This window comes from Mustelus asterias, chromosome 26, assembly GCF_964213995.1.
Source record: "Mustelus asterias chromosome 26, sMusAst1.hap1.1, whole genome shotgun sequence".
In the NCBI taxonomy this organism is placed as follows: domain Eukaryota; kingdom Metazoa; phylum Chordata; class Chondrichthyes; order Carcharhiniformes; family Triakidae; genus Mustelus; species Mustelus asterias.
The window spans coordinates 34,893,238-34,914,197 of record NC_135826.1 but is presented as its reverse complement, the minus strand read 5'-3'; the positions used below and the strand labels follow the sequence as shown (position 1 = coordinate 34,914,197).

At 46.5% G+C, this 20,960-nt stretch overlaps 1 protein-coding gene across 1 annotated transcript in view; it reads right to left on the bottom strand.

Annotated features, from left to right (window-relative positions):
• Nucleotides 1–17,681: 17,681 nt before the first annotated feature.
• Nucleotides 17,682–20,960, bottom strand: part of znf414 (zinc finger protein 414) — a 39,001-nt gene continuing 35,722 nt past the window's right edge. The window contains exon 5 of the mRNA XM_078198410.1: nt 17,682–20,886. Within this exon, the coding sequence (XP_078054536.1) occupies nt 20,663–20,886 (224 nt within the window). The 3' untranslated portion in view covers nt 17,682–20,662. The remainder of the gene's footprint in view (nt 20,887–20,960) is intronic.

The window sequence follows — 20,960 nt, the reverse complement described above, 5'->3', positions numbered from 1 at the left end:
AAAGTGATGGGGTACAGCTTTGTGATGATAATTACATGAACACGCTAGTGCAGTGGTGGGCAACCTGCGGCCTGGGGACCACAGATAGCCCACCTGGGTTCTGAATGCAGCCCACGGGGCAGCACGGTGGCACAGTGGTTAGCAATGCTGCCTCACAGCGCCAGAGACCTGGGCTCAATTCCAGCCATGGGTCACTGTGTGGAGTTTGCGCATTCCCCCCCGTGTCTGTGTGTGTTTCCTCCGGGTGCTCCGGTTTCCTCCCACACTCCAAAGATGTGCAGGTTAGGTGGATTGCCTATGCTAAATTGCTCCTTAGTGTCAGGGGACTAGCTAGGATTATGGGGATAGGGCCTGGATGGATTGTGGTCGGTGCAGACTCGATGGGCCGAATGGCCTCCTTCTGCACTGTAGGATTTTATGATTCTATGATTTTTTTGACTGATGCCCATGTGCAGGATTGCCAAATTCTTCTTGCTTCCGTCCGTGTAGTTTTTTCCTGACGGGTATGATGCACATAAAGCAAAGGCACATTAAGGACCTCTACTTTCTCAGGAGACTAAGGAAGTTTGGCATATTCGCTACAACTCTCACCAACTTCTACAGATGCACCATAGAAAGCATGCTTTCTGGGTGTATCACAGCTTGGTATGGCTCAAGCTCTGCCCAAGAAAGTACAAAAGGTCGTGTATGTAGCTCAATCCATCACGCAAACCAGCCTCCCATCCATTGACTCTGTCCATACTTCCCACTGCCTCGGAAAAGCAACCAGCATAATTAAGGACCCCATGCACCCCGGACATTATGTCTTCCACCTTCTTCCGTCAGACAAAAGATACAAAAGTCTGAGGTCATGTACCAACTGACTCAAGAACAGCTTCTTCCCTGCTGCCATCAGACTTTTGAATGAACCTACCTCGCACTAAGTTGATTTTTCCCTACACCCTAGCTATGACTTTAACACTACATTCTGCACTCTCTCATTTCCTTCTCTATGAACGGTATGCTTCATCTGTATAGCGCGCAAGAAACAATACTTTCCACTGTATGCTAATACGTGACAATAATAAATCAAATCAAAATCAATGAGAGGTACATGATGATTGTAACAACATTGACTGAGAGCCGTAAGCTTCCCCCTGCATCCAATCGAAGTGTAAATGTTTATTTTGTTTTTAACCATTTGAATTTGATGACAGTTCTTTAAGATATGAATGATTAAGCATTTTCTGTCACTTATTATGAAATATTCAGTGTGTGTTAAATGTATTTAATCTTATTCTTGGGTCACGGTTAGTGAACGAGCCTAATTGCAATCTTGCGGCCCACTGAGATGAAGGAGGGCCACTCATACGGCTACTCACTAGCCTAGATTGCCCATCACTGGTCTAGTGCTTAAGAGACTGAGGATATATCCCTCTCTGGAAACTGCTGTTTGGATCTCTGTCCAAGGGTGTTAAAAGGCTGGAAATCTAGTTTCCATGTTACTACATCTGCTTTTGATGCTAACTGGTTCTAAAGAAGGGATACTGCTAAATTGGAACTATAGAGATAGGTAGCTGTTAATAATTATACTTTGTCATAAATCTTACAACACAGGATGTGGTCACCTGTGAGATCAGCCATAATCTTATGAATTAGCAGAGGAGGTTCGAGGGGCCAAATGGCCTACTCCTGATTCATATATTCATATGAACCCGGGGAATGAGGAACTTCAATTACGTAGATATATTGGAGAAGTTGGGACCTCTTCCCTTGGAGAAGGTTGAGAGGAGAATTGATAGTTGTATTTAAAATAATGAGGAGCCTAGACTGAGTGGAGAAGGAAAAACTGTTCCCATTAGTGAAAGGAACAAGAACAAGAGGGACGGACTGAAGGTCATTGAAAAAATCAATAGGGACATAAGGAAAGATCTTTTCACACAACAAGTGGTTAAGGTCTGGTGTACGCTGCCGGAGAAAGTAGTGGAGGCAAGTTTAATTGAAGCATTCTAGAGGGATTGGATTATTGTCTGAGGGTTAAAGGGAGAAGGTGGGGGTGGCACTAGGGGAATTGCTCAGAGCTGGCAGAGACATAAGGGGCTGAACGGCCTCTGTGCTGTAAAAGTTCTGTGAATTCCTCCATACCTTTCCTGCTCTATTATTACCCACTTTTGCCTTGTACCATCATCCCCTACATCAAATCAAGCAATCTCTGCTACCCTGCCCTGCCCCCCCCCCCATCCTATTACAGATCGTTTCCTTTGTTCTTTCACCCTTCTCCTTTTCCCTCGTCTGTACTTGCATGTAGAGTACTGACAAAAAGTAATTGACTTAAAACGTGACCTCAATTTCTCTCTCACACACCAACTTCCTGAGCAAATCCAGCATTTTCAGTTTTCGTATTACTCTTTAGGGACCAGATTAGAAACTCCAAGTTATATTATGAAATTAGCCTAGACCCCCAACCTTTACTTTTGATTTTGGCATTAGGACAAGCATAAACTGTTTTTATCCAGGTATGATTCGATTGGCCCACTAGGAAGCTTTTACCAAAACAAACTTTATTTAAGAACACAGAATATCGTAAAAAGAATTAGCATAGCGTTTACCAGTTAAAATACTTAAACATGACAAAGTATAATTCTTAACAGCTAGCTATCTTTATTGCTCCAATTTAGCAGTATCCCTTTAGAACCAGTTGGCTTCAAAAGTAGATACGCTTAAATGGATACTAGATTTCCAGCCTTTAAACACCTCTGAACAAAGATCCAGATAGCAATTTCCAGAGAAAGATATATCCTCAAACAGCAGAACTTCAGAAAAGTAAACCTAGTCTCTGGCAGCTCACAGTCTCCAGACTTCAGGGACAGAAAGGGATATCTTTCTCTGCTGTTTCCAAAACAGCAACTCTCGGAGAAAGATCCACTCCCAAACAGCACACTCTCAGAGAAAGAGACATTTCCTGGCAGATTCCAGTCTCCAACTTCAGAGAAGGGAAAAGAGAGGCACTGCTCTCTAACAACTCAAAGTAGCTTCTGACTTGCTTCTTCTGTGTAAGCCTAGCTCCACCCAGTCATATGGCCTTGCCTGTCAATCAACCTAATCAAACCCTACTCTGCAAAACCCCAGGGGAACCATGAAAAAACAACAGAACAGCATTAGTCCAGATTAAAACAATCATTCTAGCAATTAGGAGCAATTATACTTCAGCAGTAACAGTAGAGGGCTGCTGGATGTGATTGGTAATTTAAAAATTGCTAAAACAGATCCTGCACAAGGAACATGACAAATACATTTCTTAAAGGCACAGTATTGTCACATATCTAGTTTCTTCTTGAAATCACACACAATTTGGCCTCAACTACTATCTGTGGTAGTGAATTCCACACATTCGCCACCCTCTAACCTGTCTAACTCTATTAGAATTTTATAAGTTTCTATGAGATCCCCTCTCACACTTCTAAACTCCAGTAAATATAATCCTAACCAACTTAATCTATCCTCATATGACAAACCCGCCATCCCAGGAATCAGCCTGGTTAACCTTCACTGTTCTCCCACTATAACAAGGATATCCTTCCTCAGATAAGGACACCAAAACTGCACACAATACTCCAGGTGTGGCCTCACCAACACCCTCTACAATTTCAGCAAAACATCCCTATGAAGGCCAACATACCATTTGCTTTCTTTACTGACTGCTGTATCTGTGTGCTTACTTTCAGCGACTGATGCATGAGGACACCAAAGTCTCGCTGAGTATCCATCTCTCTCAATTTACACCCATTCAAATAATAATCTGTCTTCCTATTCTTGCTACTGAAGTGGATCTCACATTTATCCACAATATGCTGCATCTGCCATGCAGATGCTCACACACTCAGCCTGTCCAAATCACGCTGAAGCATCTTTGCATCCTCCTCACAGCTCACTCTCCCACCCAATTCTGTATCATCTGAAAATTTGGAGATAATACATTCAGTTCCCTCTTCCAAATCATTAATATATAATGTGAACAGTTGGGGTTCTAGCACAGATACCTGTGGAACCCCACTAGCCACTGACTGTCAATCAGAAAAAGACCCATTTATGCCAACTCTTTGCTTCCTATCTGCTAACCAGCTTTCTATCCATCTCAAGAATTACCTGCAATCCCATGTGCTTTAACTTTACACAGTAGTCTGTTATGTGAGACCTTGTTGAAAGCCTTCTGAAAGTCTAAATAAACCACATCCACTGGTTCTCCTCAGTCAACTCTACTAGTTACATCCTCAAAGAATTCCAATAGATTCATCAAGCGTGATTTCCCTTTTGTAAATCCCTGCTGACTTTGTCTGATTATACCACTGCCTTCCAAATGCTGGGTTATGAATTCCTTGATAATGGATTCTAGCAACTTCCCCAGTGCCGACATTAGGTTCACTGATCTATAGTTCCCTGTTTTCTCCCTACCTCCCTTTTTGAATAGTGGGTTTACATTAGCTACCCTCCAATCTGTAGGAACCAGTTCAGAGTCCCAAGAATTTTGGAAAATAACCACCAATGGATCTACTATTTCCAGGACCACTTTCTTAAATACAATGGGATGAAGATTATCAGGACCTGGAGATTTATCCACCTTCAATCCCATCAATTTCCCCAAAACCATCCATTCCTCTACTAATGCTGATTTCTTTCAGTTCCTCACTAAAACTTGTTTCTCTCAGAACTTCTGGTACATTATTTATGTCTTCCTTTGTGAAGACTGAAGCAAAGAATGAATTTAATTCCTCGGCCATTTCTTTATTCCCCGTTATGAATTCTCCCGTTTCTGACTACATTTGTTTTTGCCAATCTTTTTCTGTTCTCTGCAAAACAAAACACGTCAACAATGGATTAAACTCCTGTTGAATCAACTTCCACTACGCCCAGGCAGTACATTCCAGGTAATAACTGTCTGTGTGGAGAAAACTTTCATTTAACCTCTGATTCTTTTGCCAATTATCTTAAATCTCTTCTTTGCACAGTAAGATCTGAGAAATGATGCATGAATTATACCAGATCACTGCTGCGTTTACTAGGAGGCTAGCTGTTGCTCACTTGTGGAGTCAGGGGAAAACTTGTGTTGAGGGGGGTGGGGGGGGTTGGGTGATGACAGATGAGGAATTCCTGATTTCCAAGTCTTTGCACTGAATACCGATGTCAGCTCAGGAATTATATTGTGTTGCTGAAGACTTGAACCATTTCCAACTAGTAATCCTTTGCAAAGCACTTAAAACATTGCCCAATATCACAGCCACAAAGGCAAAACATGTACACCCAACTACAGTCTTTTCAGAATCAACTAGGAATTTAAAAAAAAGCTGCAGCTACCTTATAAACTGACATGGAAATAGCTTAGTTTTTTTTTTATTCATTCGTGGGACATGGGCGTCACTGGCTAGGCCAGTATTTATTGCCTATCCCTAGTTGCCCTTGAGAAGGTGGTGGTGAGCTGCCTTCTAGAATTGCTGCATTCCATGTTCTGAGGGTTGATCAACAATGCTGTTTGGGAGGGAATTCCAGGATTTTGACCCAGCGACAGTGAAGGAATGACGATATATTTTCAAGTCAGAATGGTGAGTGGCTTGGAGGGGAACTTGCAAGTGGTGGTGTTCCTATTTATCTGCCCTTGTCCTTCTAGATAGAAGTGGTTGTGGTTTGGAAGTTGCTGTCTAAAGATCTTTGGTGAATTGCTGCAGTGCATCTTGTAGATAGTACACACTGCTGCTACTGAGCGTTGGTGGTGGAGGGACTGAATGTTTGCAGATGTGGTGCCAATCAAGCGGGCTGCTTTGTCCTGGATAGCGTCTTCTTGAGTGTTGTTGCCTGCACCCATCCAGGCAAGTGGGGGGTATTCCATCACACTCTTGACTCGTGCCTTGTGGATGGTGGGTAGGCTTTGGGGAATCAGGAGGTGAGTTACTCGCCGCAGTATTCCTAGCCTCTGACCTGCTCTTGTAGCCACTGTGTTTATGTAGTGAGTCCAGTTGAGTTTCTGGTCAATGGTAACCCCATGGATGTTGACAGTGGGGGATTCAGTGATGGTAACACCATTGAATGTCAAGGGGTGGTTGTTAGAGTGTCTCTTATTGGTGATGGTCATTGCCTGGCATTTGTGTGGCGCGAATGTTATTTGTCACTTGTCAGCCCAAGCCTGGATATTGTCCAGATTTTGTTGCATTTGAACATGGACTGCTTCAGTATCTGAGGAGTCACGAATGGTGCCGAACATCTTGCAATCGTCAGCGAACATCCCCACTTATGACCTTATGATGGAGGGAAGGTCATTGATGAAGCAGCTGAAGATTGTTGGGCCTTGGACACTATCCTGAGGGACTCCTGCAGAGATGTCCTGGAGCTGAGAAGACTGACCCTCCACAACCACAACCATCTTCCTATGTACCAGATATGACTCTAACCAACGGAGAGTTTGCCCCCGATACCCATTGATTCCAGTTTCACTAGGGCTCCTTGAATCCATACTCGGTCGAATGCGGCCTTGATGTCAAGAGCTGTCATTCTCACCTCATCTCTGGAATTCAGCTCTTTTTCCGGGTTTGAATCAAGGCTGTAATGAGGTCAGGAGCTGAGTGAGCCTGATGAAACCCAAACTGGGTGTCATTGAGCAGGTTATTGTTGAGCTTGATAGCACTGTCGATGACCCCTTCCATCACTTTACTGATGATCGAGAGTAGACTGATTGGGTGGTAATTGGCCGGCTTGGATCCTGCTTTTTGTGTACAGGACATACCTGGGCAATTTTCCTCATTGTTGGGTAGATGCCAGTGTTGTAACTGTACCGGAAGCGTTTGGCTAGGGGAGCAGCAAGTTCTGGAGCACAAGTCTTCAGTACTATTGCCAGAATGTTATCAGGGCCCATTGCCTTTGTAGTATCCAGTATCTCCAACCATTTCTTGATATCACGGGGAGTGAATTGAATTGGCTGGAGACTGGCATCTGAGAAGCTGGGGACCACTGGAGGAGGCCGAGATGGATCATCCACACGGCTCTTCTGGCTGAAGATTGCTGCGAATACTTCAGCCTTATCTTCTGCACTGATGTGCTGGGCCCCTCCATCATTGAGGACGAGAATATTTGTGGAGCCTCCTCCTCCAGTGAGTTATTTAACTGTCCACCACCATTCTCGACTGGGTGTGGAAGGACTGCAGAGCTTAGATCTGATCCGTTGGTTGTGGGATCACTTAGCTCTGACTATCACTTGGCATGCAAGTAGTCCTGTTTGGTAGCTTCACCAGGTTGACACCTCATTTTTAGGTCTGCCTGGTGCTGCTCCTGGCATGCCCTCCTGCACTCTCCATTGAACCAGGGGTGATCCCCTGGCTTGATGGTAATGGTTGAGTGGGGGATGTGCCGGGCCATGAGGTTGCAGATTGTGCTGGAGGACATTTCCGCTGCTGTTGACGGCCCACAGCACCTCATGGATGCCCAGTCTTGAGTTGCTAGATTGGTTCGAAATCTGTCCCAGTTAGCACGGTTATAGTGCCACACAACACGATGGAGGTTATTCTCAATGCGAAGGCGGTCAGTTATATACAGTCATATTTTAAAGATTACATTATCAAATCACTTCAAAATCCAACAGGACCAAACTCAGATATTTCCAAAAGGAATCTGAGACTAAATGTATGAATCCACACCACATCACATCTACAGCTGCTCTTTAGCAAAAACCATCAACACTGAGATAGTTATTAGAAAGCAAGATGAAACGACTGTCTTGGAAACTAATTGTCAGTTTTGGGTAGCTGTAAAATTGCACTGTCCCTCAAAAAATCGATTTCAAACATTCTTGCAGGTCAGAGTCCCACATTTAAGTTTTTACAATTGTGGTGAACCACTGTAGTTGTCTGTTTATGTGATAGTTTATGGGATATGCCTGGACACGCCCCTCCTGCCTCAATCCGGGGCTTCGCCCTCCTCGGGGTATAAAGGTGGCTGCTCTCCGCCCCTTTTGCCTCAGTTCGGATTAGCTATCGGGTTTGGGAGAGCTTCTGTTCTTTGTTAATAAAAGCCTGTTGTTTTGCAACATCTAGTCTTTGCGTAATCAATGGTGCATCAATTTTATTAACAAAAATTTTGAGATGGAGCAACTCCTGAAACCTGACAAATTGGATTTGGATCCGCAGGCAGTTGGGGCCTCTAATTCTTTTGATCACTGGCTGCGCTGCTTCGAGACCTTCATCGCCTCCTCCTCCTCCGTCGTTGTAACCGACATCGACAAACTACACGTGCTCCACACCCGCGTCAGCGCTCACGTCTTCACGATGATCCGAGACGCAGAAACCTACCAGGAGCCAATCAATCTCCTCAAGGGCCAGTACAACCGGCAGCCGAATGAGGTCTACGCCAGACATCTGCTGGCCACTCGCAGTCACCAGCCCAGGGAATCGACTGAGCAATTCCTGCGCGAACTGCATGTGCTTGGTAGAGCCTGCAACTGCAAGGCCGTTTCAGCCGCCCAAAATGCCGACGACCTGATCAGAGATGCCTTTGTCGCGGGCATCAGGTCGACCGATATCCGGCAGCGCCTGCTGGAACAAGGTGGACTGGACCTGAAGAAAACTGTGGACCTTGCCGGCTCGCTGGAGGTAGCGTTCCAGAACCTCGAGGCCTACATCCCCGACCACGAGGGCGCACCGTGGACACCGCGACCGCAGGCATCTCTGTACCCGGGAGGGCCGCAAACCTACGCCACGCCCCGTCCTGACGCCGAACTGACCACTGCGGCAGTCCCCGGAGGCCTGAGGTGCTACTTCTGCGGCCTGGAGAAGCACCCATGACGACGCTGCCCGGCGAAAGACGCGATCTGCTCTGGCTGCGGTAAGAAGGGTCATTACCTGAAAGTTTGCAGGGCAAAATCGGCTCCCAGGCCCAGCAGCGCCGCGTGCGATCCGCGGGAGGCACTGCCTTCGACGCCATCGGCCATGTGCGACCCATGGAGGCCGCCATCTTGGACACCATCAGCCACGTGCGACCAACAGGAGCCGCCACCTTGGGTGACGTCAGCCGAGTCACGGGGGTCGCCATTTTGGGAACCGTCCACCGCATCGCCTAATCCGACAGTGGCCTCGGTCGCGTTGGACCAGTCCAGGCCTCACCAACTCGCCTGGTCGATGATGGACATCAAGGTAAACGGCCACACTACTAATTGCTTATTTGACATTGGGAGTACGGAGAGTTTCATCCACCCTAACACGGTGAGGCGCTACGCACTGCCAGTACTGCCAATGCAGCAATCAATCTCCATGGCTTCGACGTCCCGGTCGGTGAATGTCATCGGGTACTGTGTAGCAACTCTGATTGTACGGGGCACAGTGTACGAGAAGTGCAGGCTCCTCGTGCTGCCACAGCTCTGCGCTGCCGTACTACTGGGGCTAGATTTCATGTGCCACCTTGGGAGCGTCACCATGGTGTATAATGGGCCTTTTCCCCCAATCTCTGTCCAAAATCCGCAGCTAACAGACCAGCCACCGCCCACCACCTGTGGTCTCTCGACCCTTAAAGTCGCCCCTCCCTCGCTCTTTGAGCACCTCACCCCCGACTGCAAGCCCATTGCCACCAAAAGCAGACGGTACAGCGCTGGAGATAGAGCGTTTATCAAGACCGAGGTGCGACGCCTCCTGGGGGAGGGGATCATTGCGGCCAGTACCAGCAACTGGAGAGCCCAAGTGGTGGTTGTTAAGATTGGGGAGAAACTTCGCATGGTTATTGACTACAGTCAGACCATCAACCGATAGACGCAGCTGGACGCGTATCCCCTTCCCCGCATATCTGACATGGTCAATCAGATTGCACAATATCGGGTGTTCTCCACCATTGATTTGAAGTCTGCATACCACCAGCTCCCTATCCGCCCGGAAGACTGCCAATACACTGCCTTCGAGGCGGCTGGCCGTCTCTATCACTTCCTTCGGGTCCCCTTTGGCATCACCAACGGGGTCTTGGTTTTCCAGCGTGAGATGGACTGAATGGTGGACCAGAACGGGTTGCGGGCCACCTTCCCGTACCTGGATAACGTCACCATCTGCGGCCACGATCAGCAGGACCACGACGCCAACCCCCAAAAATTCCTCCACACTGCGGCACTCCTCAACCTGACCTATAATAAAGGAGAAGTGCGTGTTCCGCACGCCCCACCTTGCCATCCTTGGTTGTGTTGTGGAGAACGGGGTCATCGGCCCCGACCCCGACCGCATGTGTCCCCTCCTGGAACTTCCCCTCCCCACCACCCTCAAAGCGCTGAGGAGATGCCTAGGCTTCTTCTCATACTACGCCCAGTGGGTCCCCAATTATGCCGACAAAGCCTGTCCGCTCATCAAATCCACATCTTTTCCACGAGCGGCGGAGGCCCGTCTGGCCTTTGACCGCATCAAAGCAGATATCGCGAAGGCCACAATGCACGCTGTAGACGAATCCACCCCATTCCAGGTGGAGAGCGATGCGTCTGACTTTGCCCTAGCCGCCACTCTTAACCAGGCGGGCAGATCCGTGGCCTTCTTCTCGCGCACCCTCCAGGGCCCTGAAATTCGACACTCCTCTGTCGAAAAAGAGGCACAAGCCATCATGGCACTGGCGCCGCTACTTAGCTGGCAAACGGTTCACCCTGCTCACGGACCAACTGTCCGTTGCCTTTATGTTCAGTAATGCGCAGCGGGGCAAAATCAAGAACGATAAGATTTTGAGGTGGAGGATTGAGCTCTCCACCTACAATTACGACATTTTATACTGGCATGGGAAGCTCAATGAGCCCCCCAGATGCCCTGTCCCGGGGGACCTGTGCCAGCGCGAACCTCGACTGGTTACAGACTCTCCACGATGACCTCTGCCACCCGGGGGTTACCAGGTTCTTCCATTTCATCAAGGCCCGGAACCTGCCATATTCCATTGAGGAAGTCAGGTCTGTAACCAGGCACTGCCAAGTCTGCGCGGAGTGCAAGCCGCACTTCTACCGGCCGGACAGAGCGCACCTCATCAAAGCCACCCGCCCTTTCGAACGCCTGAGCGTTGACTTCAAAGGCCCCCTCCCCTCCTCTGACCGCAACGTATACTTCCTCAACGTCGTTGATGAGTATTCGCAGTTCCCCTTTGTTATTCCTTGCCCGGATATGACGTCGCCAACGGTCGTCAGGGCCCTGCACAGCCTCTTCACCCTGTTTGGTTTCCCCAGCTATATTCATAGCAACTGGGGTTCCTCTTTTATGAGTTACGAGCTGGGCCAGTACCTACTCTCCAAAAGCAGTAGGACCACCAGCTACAACCCCAGGGGGAACGGACAGGTGGAGAGGGAGAATGCGACAGTCTGGAAGGCCGTTTTATTAGCTCTCCAGTCTAAGGGTCTTCCAGTCTCCCGCTGGCAAGAGGTCCTCCCTGATGCGCTACACTCAATTAGGTCACTACTGTGCACGGCTACCAATGCCACCCCTCATGAATGAATACTTGTTTTCCCCGGGAAGTCCCTCTCGGGGACCTCACTACCGTCGTGGCTGACGTCCCCTGGCCCTGTCCTGCTCCGGAAGCACGTGCGGACCCATAAATCGGACCCCCTGGTCGAAATGGTGCAGCTCCTCCGCGCCAACCCCCAATACGCCTATGTGGCGTATCACGACGGGCGGGAGGACACGGTCTCCATTTGCAACCTGGCACCCGCGGGTACTCTGTCCCGCGGCCCCTCACCCCCAGCTCCCAACGTTGCCCATGATGCACCAGGGTCGCAGCCTGCTCATCTAGCCCCCGTGTACGGCACGCCTGAGCCCCAGGAGCAGTCTGAAGGCACTACGACAGCTTCACCGGTTATGGACAGGCGTCTAACTCATCACCGCGGCCTCCTGAACCGGCACCACGGCTGACATTGTGGCGGTCGCAGCGGCAGATCAAGCCCCTGGAGAGACTGAATTTGTAACTTGAATCAATAACTTGTGACTGTCGTTCCACCACCTCGCCCCCGCCGAACTCTTTTTTAAACAGGGGGTGAATGTGGTGAACCACTGTAATACTGTCTGTATATGGGATATGCCTGGGCACGCCCCTGCTGCCTCAATCCGGGGCTCTGCCCTCCTTGGGGTATAAAGGTGGCTGCTCTCCACCCCTTTTGCCTCAGTTCGGATTAGCTATCGATTTGGGAGAGCTTCAGTTCTTTGTTAATAAAACCCTGTTGTTTCGCAACATCTAGTCTTTGCGTAATCAATGGTGCATCAACAATCATTTCCATTCACATTAGTTCATGAAGGGACCACGGTGATGGAAAGCCACGAGATTAGTGGACACAAGTGTCTTAAATATGATGGTATGAAATTCCAACAGAGCAAAATTTGAGTCAATCTACACAATGGGTACATATCAAATTTGAACTATGTACAATGATAGGAGAAATATAATTTCAGTGCACTGAAATATATACCCATCACCAAACATATCTAAGTATGGACAATTTTTTAAAAATTCATTCACGGGACATGGGCATCACTGGCTGGCCCACATTTATTGCCCATTCCTAGTTGCCGTTTTTCAGAGGGCAGTTGAAAGTGGCTCTGGAGTCACATGTAGGCCAGACCAGGTAGGATGGCAGATTTCCTTCCTTAAAGGACATTAGTTAACAGGATTCTGACAATTGACAATGGTTTCACGGTCATCAGTAGATTCTTAATTCCAGATATAATTTGATTTGATTTATTATTGTCATATGCATTAACATAAAGTGAAAAGTATTGTTTCTTGCGCCCTATACAGACAAAACATACCGTTCATAGAGAAGGAAATGAGAGAGTGCAGTTACAGTCATAGCTAGGGTGTAGTAAGAAATTGCATTAAAGCATTGTTAGAGAGTTTAAAAGAGTTAGAATGAAGTTTTAGAAGCATAGAATGAGAGTAAAAGATAGAATTAGAATTTATTGTTAATTAAATTCAAATCCCATCATTTGCCGTAGCGGGATTCGAACCCAGGTCCCCAGAACATTAGCTGAGCTTTCTGGATTAGTAGTCTAGCAGTAATACCACTGGGCCATCACCGCCCCCCTTAAAGTAATTGCAAAACATGTAAAGATTTAAGATAGGAATCTAAAACTGAAAGTTTTCATCATACTATTTTGTTTATTTTCCCCCAGTTGCTGAGCACTACCACTAATTGAAGCTTTTGATGCTGATTTGGGAAAGCTAACGTCATTTTGATGTGTATTTAGAGTGACTAAAGTTAGAGCATGACATTTTGTAAAGGTTAGAAAATGCTGAATTTTTGTATTTCCACATTTCTGGGAAGAAGTTAATTTTAAATTGAAGCAACCCACGAGCTGAGAACATGGTTTGGCACTGTGTGGTCTGCGTTAACTTTCTAAATTACGTAGCTGCAACCCAAGTCCCTTCTTAAAAAATAAATGACAATCTATAAACTTCCACTGGAAATAGCAACAAATAGAAACTGCAGGGATGATTTGAACCCTATCTACCTCGGTAGAAATCAATTGGGCAACAGTCACTATCATCAGGATCACAATATTAACAGTCTTGAGAGGCTGATACTCACAATTGAGTATGTGACTTCTGTGGGACCCCTCAAGACCGTTACGAGGTCAGCATGGATATCCACAGAACCAGCTGGAGTCGAACTCGAGTCCCTGGTGTCGTGAGGCAGCAGTGCTAACCACTGTGCCACTCCCATTCATTATACTTAAAGAAGGACCCGCCAGTTTCAAAGGCACCTGCTCAGAACCGGTTAAAATGAAAGACCAGAGGGTGTTGATGTTCAGAATCCCTTTAGAAGGAACCTGCACCGACTCTCCAAACCAGCGTGTTACCCAGGCCCATCACCCCGCCCCTATCCCCATACATTTTCTACGGTTAATCCCCCTAACCTACACATCTTGGGACACTAAGGAGCAAAGTTGTTTGTGTTGGTACTTGGGGGGAATTCTGCAGATCCGTCTCATCTGACCATGCATGTAAACAGCACGGTGGTTAGCACTGCTGCCTCACAGCGCCAGGGACCCAGGTTCAATTCTGGCCATGGGTGACTGTCCGTGTGGAGTTTGCACCTTCTCCCCGTGTCTGTGTGGGTTTCCTCCGGGTGCTCCAATTTCCTCACACAGTTCATAGATGTGCAGGTTAGGGCGGATTGGCTATGCTAAATTGCTCCTTAGTGTCCCAAGATCTGTAGGTTAGGGGGATTAACCGTAGAAAATGTATGGGGATAGGGGCGGGGTGATGGGCCTGGGTAACACGCTGGTTTGGAGAGTCGGTGCAGGTTCCTTCTGCACTAAAGGGATTCTGAACATCAACACCCTCTTGTCTTTCATTTTAACCGGTTCTGAGCAGGTGCCTTTGAAGCTGGCAGGTCCTTCTTCAAGTATAATGAATGGGAGTGGCACAGTAGTTAGCACTGCTGCCTCACGGCACCAGGGACTCGAGTTCGACCCCAGCCTTGGGTGACTGTCTGTGTGGAGTTTGCACATTCTCCCAGTGTCTGCGTGGGTTTCCTCCCACAGTCTGAAAGACATGCTGGTTAGGTGCATTGGCCATGCTCAATCCTCTAGGCGCCAGAGTGTGGCGACTAGGGGATTTTCATTGCAGTGTTAATGTAAACCTATTGTGACACTCAAACTTTAAAAAAACTCTCCTCTTCAGGATACAGTAGCCAGACCCGTAAACATGTGCAAGAAACACCTGAATAATCACCCACTTACTACTCACCAGTTCCTTGATCTATTGTTGCGACAAAATAAAAATCACGTTATTTCTGTCTGGAGGGAGCAATGGTTTATACTCTCTCCTGTGTGAAACGGGACTCCAAAAAAACTGGCTGTCATAAAAAGTACAAATTAAAATCAGATTTCTGGTGTCACTTTCTAACCTCGTAATTCCAGTATAGAGAGGCATGTTGGAAAATCTCAAGCATCAGAGGCAAAATTTGCCAATGACATCCACATGAGCTATACTTGGCAACTTTTTGGAGGAACAAGGCCATATTTCAGGGTGTCACGAGAAATAATGGTGAAAGTAACACACAGGGCAAATCCACTACCAATCTTCAAGGGGGATACAGTAAGGCCCCAAATCACAGTGACAGCAAGGCTGAATGAGCCTGTCTGTGGAGCTGTTTTTTTTGAAACACTAAATTGTGGTCACATTACAAGATTACAAAAATTGCATGGAAGATGTGGGAACTAAAGGCAGGTCCATCAGCATTTAAAATTGGTTACAGTTTCAGCACAAACCAGAATTTGGAGAATAAAGTAGTTTATTTATTAGTCACAAGTAGACTTACATTAACACCGCAATTAAATTACTGTGAAAATCCCCTGGTCGCCACATTCCAGCCCATTCGGGTACACTGCGGGAGAATTTAGCCTGGCCAATCAACCTAACTCGCACATATTTCAGACTGAGAGGGGAAACCGGAGCACCCGGAGGAAACCCACGCAGACACGGGGAGAACGTGCAAACTCCACACGGTGGCCGGGAATCGAACCCGGGTCCCTGGCGCTGTGACGCAGCAGTGCTAACCACTGTGCCACCGTGCTGCCCAGATGGCAGGCAAGTACATTACCGGGACTAAACAGGAGGTTAGGTGAGATATAATCAATCAATTGGGAACATTAACTCCCTGACATCGACGAGAAAATGGAGTGAACTCCAATTTTTAGTTCCTCAACAAGGAAAGATAAACAGTTTATTTTCTATTTATAGATGGTTGATGGGCCAGTTGTGTAGGTCAAGCATTTCAGATTGCCAATGTTTGAATGTTTTTTTAAAAAATGGTAAAATTTATAAATAGCATTTCCAGTAACTTTCTCCTTGTTCTGAGTTCAGGGGAGCATGAAGTTGCATGGATGGTATTTTCCCTCTGGGATCCCACCTGCCCTGACCCCCACACAATTTTATAGTCGGGTGGGCAGGTGACCCATCCTTTCCCCCTGCCCACTTTATGGCTACACAAGGGCCTTCTCCCATCCAGTCTCAATTTTTAGGCTGGGGGCATGGGTTGAAGCAGGGTGGGAAATCGAGAAATGGATGAATCTTCATCTCAGGGTGGGATAGTGCGAAGGCCTCTTCAGATTTGGGCACTCTCCCATCCTGGACCTGGGAGCTCTGGTCCTCCCTAACCACCCCCCCCCTCGGCTTTCCCTTGACACTGAGATCATGTCCCCCCTCCTGGCCCCTTCCCCTTCCGTTCCAAGAGTCCCTTAGTCTTTTACCCCTGGACCCCAGGACTTACCTCAAATGTACAAAATCGCTTGAAGGGCAATTATTGGAATCCACCCTTTGGATGACAATATGCATACATAAGCATTTCAATAAGGGTGGCATGGTGGCATAGCACTGCTGCCTCACAGTGCCAGAGACCCGGATTCAATTCCGGCCTTGGGTGACTGTGCGGAGTTTGCATATTCTCCCCGTGTGCGGTTCCTCCGGGTGCTCCGGTTTCCACCCACAGTCTAAAGATGTGCAGGTTAGGTGGATTGGCTATGCTAAATTGCTCCTTAGTGTCAGGAGGATTAGCAGGGTAAATAAGTGGGGTTATGGGGATAGGGACTGGGTGGGATTGTGGTCAGTGCAGACTCGATGGGCCAAATGGCCTTCTTGTGCACTGCAGGGATTCTATGAATAAGCAACATTAGCTTCCAGGCTGAGAATCGAGCTATTGATTCAAATTGGCCCTCAAGATGTTGGGAAACCTCCATACTGCAATGACTCTCCAAATGTATCAAGTTTAAAAAGCAGGCATGCAGTTAAGTGAGTTGCATTATTTAAATCACAAACACTGCCACCGCTTCTGCTGCGAAAAACATGACTTCAGTCTTTGCTGCAAGTCAAAATCTGGAGAGGGTAAAAAAAGGTTATAAAGCATCTGACAATTACCAATTGCGAAATCCTACTTCAATCCCCACTGGGTGCATTAGGGAGTGGATAGGGTCACGTACTGGTTTTTGTAGACAAGAATGATGTGGTTGCATCTGTTCTACATTGGAAATGTTAATTGTGGTCATTGATCCTCTTTGATAATAGAGTCTCTGCCCGGAAGTTTATTTATTTTGCTTTCCTGTTCGTACTTCAGCCGCTGTTGATCCTGTGACTATTGTAACTTTGGGTCCAGGGTGACCACTGATATTTCCTTTCCAAATGTAGTTTTGATATTTTAAAAAGAAAAAAGGTAAAATTAAATATGCTGGGGGGGCAAAAAAGGCAAATGTCAAGCAGCTCTATGTTCACAAAATGTCCAATTGGACATTAACGGCACGGTGGCACAGTGGTTAGCCTCACAGCGCCAGGGATCTGCCCTGGGTTCAATTCCTGGCTTGGGTGACTGTCTATGTGGAGTCTGCACATTCTCCCTGTGTCTGCGTGGGTTTCCTCTCATAGTCCGAAAGACGTGCTGGTTAGGTGCATTGGCCATGCTAAATTTTCCCTCAGTGTACCCAAACAGACACTGGAATGTGAGGACTAGTAGATTTTCACAGTAACTTCATTGTGGTGTTAATGTAAGCCTACTTGTGACACTAATAAAATAAAATTAACTCGTTTGTCAACAGGTACCGCGGTTGTTAGTTTGTGATGTTGAATGCTGAGATGGATCTATGATTAGTATTAAACTGCAAAAGGCAGTTTGCCTCTTTGTCAAGGAAGGAAAAGATTTACCAGACACATAATAATAGTCAATAACATTTACCTCAATTGTTTTTATTTTCAATAACTGTACAGAATACAATAAAAGCAAAACAACCAGCATAATTGAACCCATACATGTCTTCAAGCAACTTTTGAAGGGAGGTAATCAAGTTGGCAATGTACCCTTTCAATGCCTGCAGTTGGAGGGATCCAAGCACAAATGATCAATTGGGCCAGAGTGTTCCACAACGAACAATCAGATTTAATTGCAAGTACATTAGAAAGGGACAAGCCTGCAGATTGCAATTTACAACAGACCAAACAAGAGCAAGAAATAATTAAAACATATGGCTTAATCTGCTGCTGTACTCTCATTTCCAATCCTAATTCCTGGTCCTTCTTGGAACAAAAAAGCTTAAAAAGATCTTATCTGAACGTCATGGCTAGTCTCTCAGAAAGGACAGGAGAGCAGATGTAAAAGACGTCTAGAAATTGTTGGGGGACAGGTTGGTGGAAGGAAGAAGGGGGAAGGTGGGGAGGTGGGGAGGGGAGAGAGAAGAGAGCAGGGACGGTAGGAGAAAGAGGGCAGGGAGGGGAAAGTGGGGAGAGTGAGCCAGAAGAAGAAGGGGAAAGAATGAGAGCTGGAGGGGTAGAGGGGGAGACAGAGAGAGAGAGAGACAGAGAGAGAAGAGAGCCAGAAGGAGAAAGAGGAAGGGGGAAAGAGAATGAGAGGGGAATGGGGTGGAGAGTGGGGAGCAGGGAGGCCAAAGAAAATTCCAGCTGTTGATAATTTTAGTTTCCCATTTTCAAATTTAAGAGGAATTCCATCTTTCCTTTAATGCTCCGGATACTGAAAAATCAGATTGCAAAGCACGTGCATTGTGCGTGTCTCCAGAAGATGCAGCCGTGCTCAGGACTAAACAACACAGCTCATGGTCACTTTAAAATATTTATGTTCAGGTTAGCACAAAATGCTGCCAGATGGTCACCAGGTTTATTGACAATAAAACTCAACAAAACTGAGGTGCAATTCACTTCTCAGACACAGAGAGAACGGAAAATCCACCCAGATCTGATGGTGTAAACCAACAGCAAATTGCAGCACCCCTTGGTTTGAACAAAGAAAGTCCCTGCGTGATGGTTCGGGACCACTACACTCCAGAAACAATTCACAACAGTCGAGCCCTTTGATGCCAAACAAATGCTGGAGAGGCAACGGGAGAGTTAGCAAGCACTTTGCATTTTCTGAGCGCGCTGCATGCAGGCTCATTCCTTTGTGGTAGCTAATACAAGAAAATTAAATTATTACCGGGGCCTTGAGTGAGCTGGATGGATATGCACTGCCAAATGCAGATTGTTTGATCCCAGAATGGGTCATTGAATAGATTATTTTTCCCTGCTTGGTTTCAATTGGACACTCTTTACAAGAAATGTTAACATCCAATTCCGACTTGGGATACAGAAAACCCTGCCCTCACCCACACTTTAACGTTGAGGGGAATTCCAGACAAAGTCTCTTTAATGTATCCATGATCCCACAACATTACATCAAAGTTCCAGTGTTTACCAATGTTGCAGAAGCAACACAGACATGTAGAGTGCAGCAGAAGGGAAAATTTAAAGTGTTGAAGGACAGATGATGTGATGTCTGTAGAAAACTCCACCAAGCTGGAAGTGCCACTAACAATACTTGGCACGAACCTTGAATGAGAAGCAGCCAAACTAGGATTAAAAAAAAATCCACTCATAAGAGCAATGGAATTTTCAGCTTGGGCACTTGCAACTTTTCCAAAAGAGGTTTCAAACTCTACAGTATTTATTGGCAACATGCTTTAAAGAATACTGCACATGTGGTATCTTGATGTCTTAAGAGTAACAACAGAAAGTGACAAAACTATTTGAAAATGCGATTCTCAACATGGAGAATTTTTAAATGGGATCTTCTATACATCAAAACACGTGTGGTACTCGCAAGTCTGACAAAGTGCTCCGAGATTTTACAATAAGAGATACCCATGGGGTTCAGACACCATTCGGGGAATTTTCCCGTCCCGCCCGCCACGGGAATCGTGACACAGACCATGCAAAGATCCATTGACCTCAGCTGGGATTTTCAGGACTTAGGGCAGGATTTTCTGGCCACGCTTGCCCTATATAACGTTGCATTATCTAGGCAATGTCAAACAAATTGTACCGTAAATACATATATCGAAAACTAAAAAAAAAAATGGTCAAAAATGGCTAAAGCTTCCCATGAAAAATGAAGAAAATAGACCTTTAATTAATTAAATGAGAAAGTGTGGCAACCACACTGGTCTTGTGAAGCCAAACTTCATATCAACCAATTGGCCCTTGACCATAAGCACATCATCAAAATGTCCAAGAATTGCAAGGTCAAATCTGCTGGGACCCTTAGTACAAAAATGCAATGATGAAGGGTCACACCCAAAAATTGTGACTCAAGGTTTCCGCGATGGCTTAACTGGTTAAGGCAGGGGAATTGAACTTGACCAAAGGAGGAAGTCACAGTTTATTCCATGGATTTTGCCATTATAGAGGTGCTGCAATGGCCATAGAGCCTTGGGTTAAGTGGAAAACTGATGACTTATCCAGTTACCTCTGCTGGAGTTTCAGCTGTGTGGAGGCTGAACCAGGTTTGATGAACCTTGTGGTTGCACAGAGCTCACTGAACGGCGGGGAGTTGTGCGAGACACTGCAAAGGGCACTCGAAGCCCATGAAATTGTACGCCAGCAAGGTATTTATTCCTTCAGAAGGGAAGAAAGTCGCGTGAAACATAAATGAAATACACAATTGCCTCTAGAAATACAGAGTGCCACTTCACACTGTGTCTGGATGGCAAATACAAATGGTTGCTTCTTTTGGTGCCAGCTGGTCTGGAGACTTCCAACAGAGAGAAGAGGGAAAAAAAAAAATCACTGGACCCAAATTCACCAACAATCACAATACATATTGTTGAACTCTCAACTGTAAAGCATATAATATTGGTGACTGCCTCTCTCTACACACGCCTCGGTCCATGTAAACTTAGGTGAACAGAGATTCACTGAATTGCATTGAGAGTGCCCCGTAGTTGTCACCAGCGTTTACGAACATACCCATCTCGTTCGGTAATCTGCTGCTGAGGATTTTGTTATGCTCTTGGAGGTGCAAGGTCATTTCTTCCCGCGACACACTCGAGTACGGACACTGCATGCAGCTGTATCGGCCTCTGGTATGCTCCCACACAATCCTGCTGTTTGCAGATTGAGCTGCGAGAGAGGAAAGAAACATTACCTGGTCAGAATTTACCCGGGAAGAAGTGCATTTCAGAAATCTACCTGAA